General features: G+C 35.3%; 1 protein-coding gene across 1 annotated transcript; it reads right to left on the reverse strand.

Moving 5' to 3' along the window:
* Window positions 1–3005: 3005 nt before the first annotated feature.
* On the reverse strand, window positions 3006–3460 carry LOC143560406 (photosystem II 5 kDa protein, chloroplastic-like). Its single transcript, XM_077048714.1, has one exon. The coding sequence runs from the start codon at window positions 3456–3458 to the stop codon at window positions 3138–3140; it is 321 nt and encodes a 106-aa protein (XP_076904829.1). The 5' UTR covers window positions 3459–3460; the 3' UTR covers window positions 3006–3137.
* Between the last annotated feature and the right edge of the window lie 404 nt (window positions 3461–3864).

The raw sequence follows: 3864 nt of genomic DNA on the forward strand, positions 1-3864 counted from the left end.
AACATAGGTTGAGTAAAAAAAAAAGAAAAAAACTAATGAATAGAATACCGAGACCCGGTTTCGAGTAAACTTATTTTACAAAACTCGTTTATTTAATTTCTCAAATATTTACATTTTAAATCCTAAACTTTATTTATTTACTTTATTTGTCATGTATTTTATTTTAAACCCTTCCAAGACTACCTACTAACACAAGACCCGTTTAATATAGGTCTTGCTCGTTAAACCGATCTCTCCGATTATTCACGACACTATCTTTCAAGTTACTTGTTAATGTGAGTACTTTTTCATCCCCCGTTTTTCATCTTTCGTTTTGGGGGTGACATTGCATACTTATTCAAATTCAAATGATTTATACTTGAGTCTTAAACCACAACACGTATTGTATATGTTTACTTAAATAAATGCTCGATTTGGTGTTATATGCTTTAGATGATTATGTACAAATTCTTGAATGCTAAGGCGGGTAGCCTCATCAAAGTATGATCATACGTTAATTCCGAGTATATATGGTATCCCCATATAGAAAGGTGTCGTCAATGTATTCTTATTGACGATTTCATTATTGTCGTCAATGTATTCTTATTGACGGTTCGGTTCGTCAATGTATTCTTATTGACGGTTTAATTTATCTAAATTGTTGCTATTATTTATTGTTTTCATATACTAGTTGTGAATTTCATACTATATACTTATTGTCCAAAACTATGAAAATTGCTCACCAACCTTCGTGTTGACAAACTCTATTTTATGCAATGTTACAGGTTTGATGTTAGCTTGATTGGATTACTTGAAGAAACTTATTATCTTGGCTTTAGGATATTAGAAAATAAAAGAACAAGTTATTTGTTTATCTATCTATTTGGCATTTTGTATGAACAATTGTTGTGTTATTTATGATGATATGGATTTAAATGAGTTGTTTAAATATTCTAACTTTATAGTGTCATTATGCAATGAGCAATCATGTCGGGCCTCGACGTTTTCGCCTTCATTGGTCGGGGTGTGACAGAGGGAATCACATCCTTAACACCCATTGAGTCTCTAATGACCCCATTCAGTTAATACAAAAGCCCGACAGTCGTTGCTTGCCTCGTTTAGTGAAAACAGAAGCGACGGTTTTCCAACGAACAAATGAAATCCCAAACGAACAAATGAAGACCACAACGAGTAAAAAAGACAAGAATGAGAGAATCATATCCTTAGCCACCCCTAGAGTCTCTAATGACTCCGTTTAGTTAATACAAAAGCCCGACAGTCGCTGCTAGCCTCGTTCAGTGAAAACAGAAGTAATGGTTTTCAAACGAACAAATGAAATCCCAAACGAACAAATGGAGACCACAATCGGTAAAAAAAAATACTAGAATGAGCGAATCACATCCGTAATCATCTCATGAGTCCCTAAATGCCTCATTCAGTAAAAATCAAAAGCCTGACATTCACTGCTAGCCTTGTTCAATGAAAATAGAAACGACAGTTTTCAAACGAACCAGTGAAAGCCCAAAAGAACAAATGGTGACGACAACGAGTAAAAAAGACTAGAATGAGGGAATCACCTCCTTAATCATCCCATGAGTCCCTGAATGTCCCGTTCAGTGAAAAATAAAAGCCTAACAGTCCCTGCTAGCCTCGTTCAATGAAAACTGAAGCAATTGTTTTCAAACAAACAAATGAAAGCTCCAACGAACAAATAGAGACCCCACCGAGTAAATGAATACTAGAATGAGGGGATCGCCTCCTTAATCATCCCACGTGTCCTTGACTGCCCTGTTTAGTGAAATACAAAAGCCTGACAGTCGCTGCTAGCCTCATTCAGTGAAAACTAAAAGAACGCTTATCAAACGAACAAAAGAAAGCCTAAACGAACAAATGAAAACCTCAAAGTGTAAAAAAAATAGAATAAGAGACTCAAACGAATAAACAAAAGCGACACTTTTCATACGTACTTGATTTCAGACGGCAAGATAACACAATGGAGTTAAGTGCCATTTTAGTACCTGTGGTTTGTCTAATTACGCAACTTTAGTATCATTTTTAAATTTATTGCAAATGGCCACCTCACTTTTCTAAAATTTGCAATTTTAGTAATTTTTTCTAACCCCATCTATTTTGTCTGCTAGTTTAGGGGCAAATTAGTAATTTTGATTATTTTATTAATTTTCTCTTTTGAGCTAACTGACATTTTCTGGTTTGTTCAATTATGCAACTTTAGAACCATTTTTTTGAATTTATTGCAGCTGGATACATTGATTAGTTTTTGATAGATAGGCAAACTAAAAGAGACATTGCATATTACATATTACAATTAAAAGGTAACTGAAATACATGATAGAAGATAATAACAACCATGAAATGTATAACATATTTTTTAGCCTTTTGTTTTTTATTGCCAATTTACTTCTAGTAGCTCAAGATCCGAGTTCATCTTAGCCATTTTTTTGCATTTTCTTTATGTGCATTGATTTTTTTTTCAAAAGTTCGGTTATGATAACAGTTGCACTTTAACACATCGATTGCAATCACACAATTTCGCACCTCTTAGTATAACATCAATTGAACTTGTAGATGAACGACGATTGATGAATCACATGGGCAAAACATCATATCGTAATTCATTGAAGGATCAATGAGCACGCGGTGGGGTGGGGGTGGGGGGGGGGATCTGTTCATTTAGATTTAAAGATGATCTTTTAATTGTAATATGTAATGTCTCTCATTGTTTCCCTATTTATCAAAAACTAATCAAAGTATTCGGTTGCAATAAATTTAAAAAAAAAAAGATACTAAAGTTGTGTAATTGAAAAAAGGTACTAAAGTTGGAAAACCTCGATGGTCCAGTTGCAAAAATAAAACTTTTTGGACTAAAATAGCATAATTGATCAAACCTTAAGGACGAATTTGCCACTTTGCTCTTACTTTCCTAGTGTCCTAAGCAAAAGTGTATGACAACAAACTTAAACTATGCTTCATTTTCATTGAAAATTAAGACCTAACATTCCATCCCATCTTTCATTATTCATTTAATAATTATAATATCAAAAAGGATAATATTTGGGGAGCATAATAAACATTTGTTTTCCATCAAATAAACAAGCAAAAACACAAACAATTTCACATATGATCATCCATCCATGCACCTAGTTCCGGCAAATACGTGCAGTCGGCATCGTGATGCAAACCGGAGCATACTTCTTCTTAGCCGCCTCTGTCCCACGCTTCGGCTCTTCATCATCCGCCAATGCAACTTTAGCCACCGACAACGCCGCAGCCGCCGCAACCGCAAACATCATGTCCCTACGCCCATTTGCCTTCTTCTCATCCACCACAACTTTCTCAGCTCCGGCCACCTTTGATGCATTGGCCAACACCACCAGTCCACGGCGGCTGGTGGGCTGCTTGGCGGCTGTGATGGCGGCGGAGCCGCGGAGGAATGAGGATGCCATTGTCATTGATGCCATTTGTTGAATACAGTGGATTACAAGTTTGTGATTTGGAGAAACAAGTGTTGGTTGAATATGTTAGGTTAAAGTGGTTATGTGAAAGGTGATCTGTTTGTTATCCGGATTGTGAGGACAATCACAAATGGGTTGCTGCCACGTGTAACCTTTTATCTTGACAAAAAGTGTAATGTGCCTATGTGGTCGGGTTTGAGTGGCCTTTTAAAACAGTCTTATGATAATATTATTATTTTCTTCTATAAATTTTTATTTTATATCGGTTGCGGTTATTTTTATAAGTCTATAACTAGTTATAAAGATTGAAGCATTAATTCTTAGGTTAAATTAGATGATAATGAAAATGATTATGAGGGTAATTATTTTCAGAGTAGTTTACATTTGAATCATCTCTTTGGCCCTACTAGGA

This window comes from Bidens hawaiensis, unplaced genomic scaffold (assembly GCF_021521415.1).
Source record: "Bidens hawaiensis isolate Kalapana, Puna unplaced genomic scaffold, B.hawaiensis_p1.1 tig00020329_1, whole genome shotgun sequence".
Lineage (NCBI taxonomy): Eukaryota > Viridiplantae > Streptophyta > Magnoliopsida > Asterales > Asteraceae > Bidens > Bidens hawaiensis.

Bases quoted from the DNA above. Each gene is read 5' to 3' on its own strand.
- LOC143560406 (XM_077048714.1), bottom strand. From the start codon at position 3,458: ATGGCATCAATGACAATGGCATCCTCATTCCTCCGCGGCTCCGCCGCC.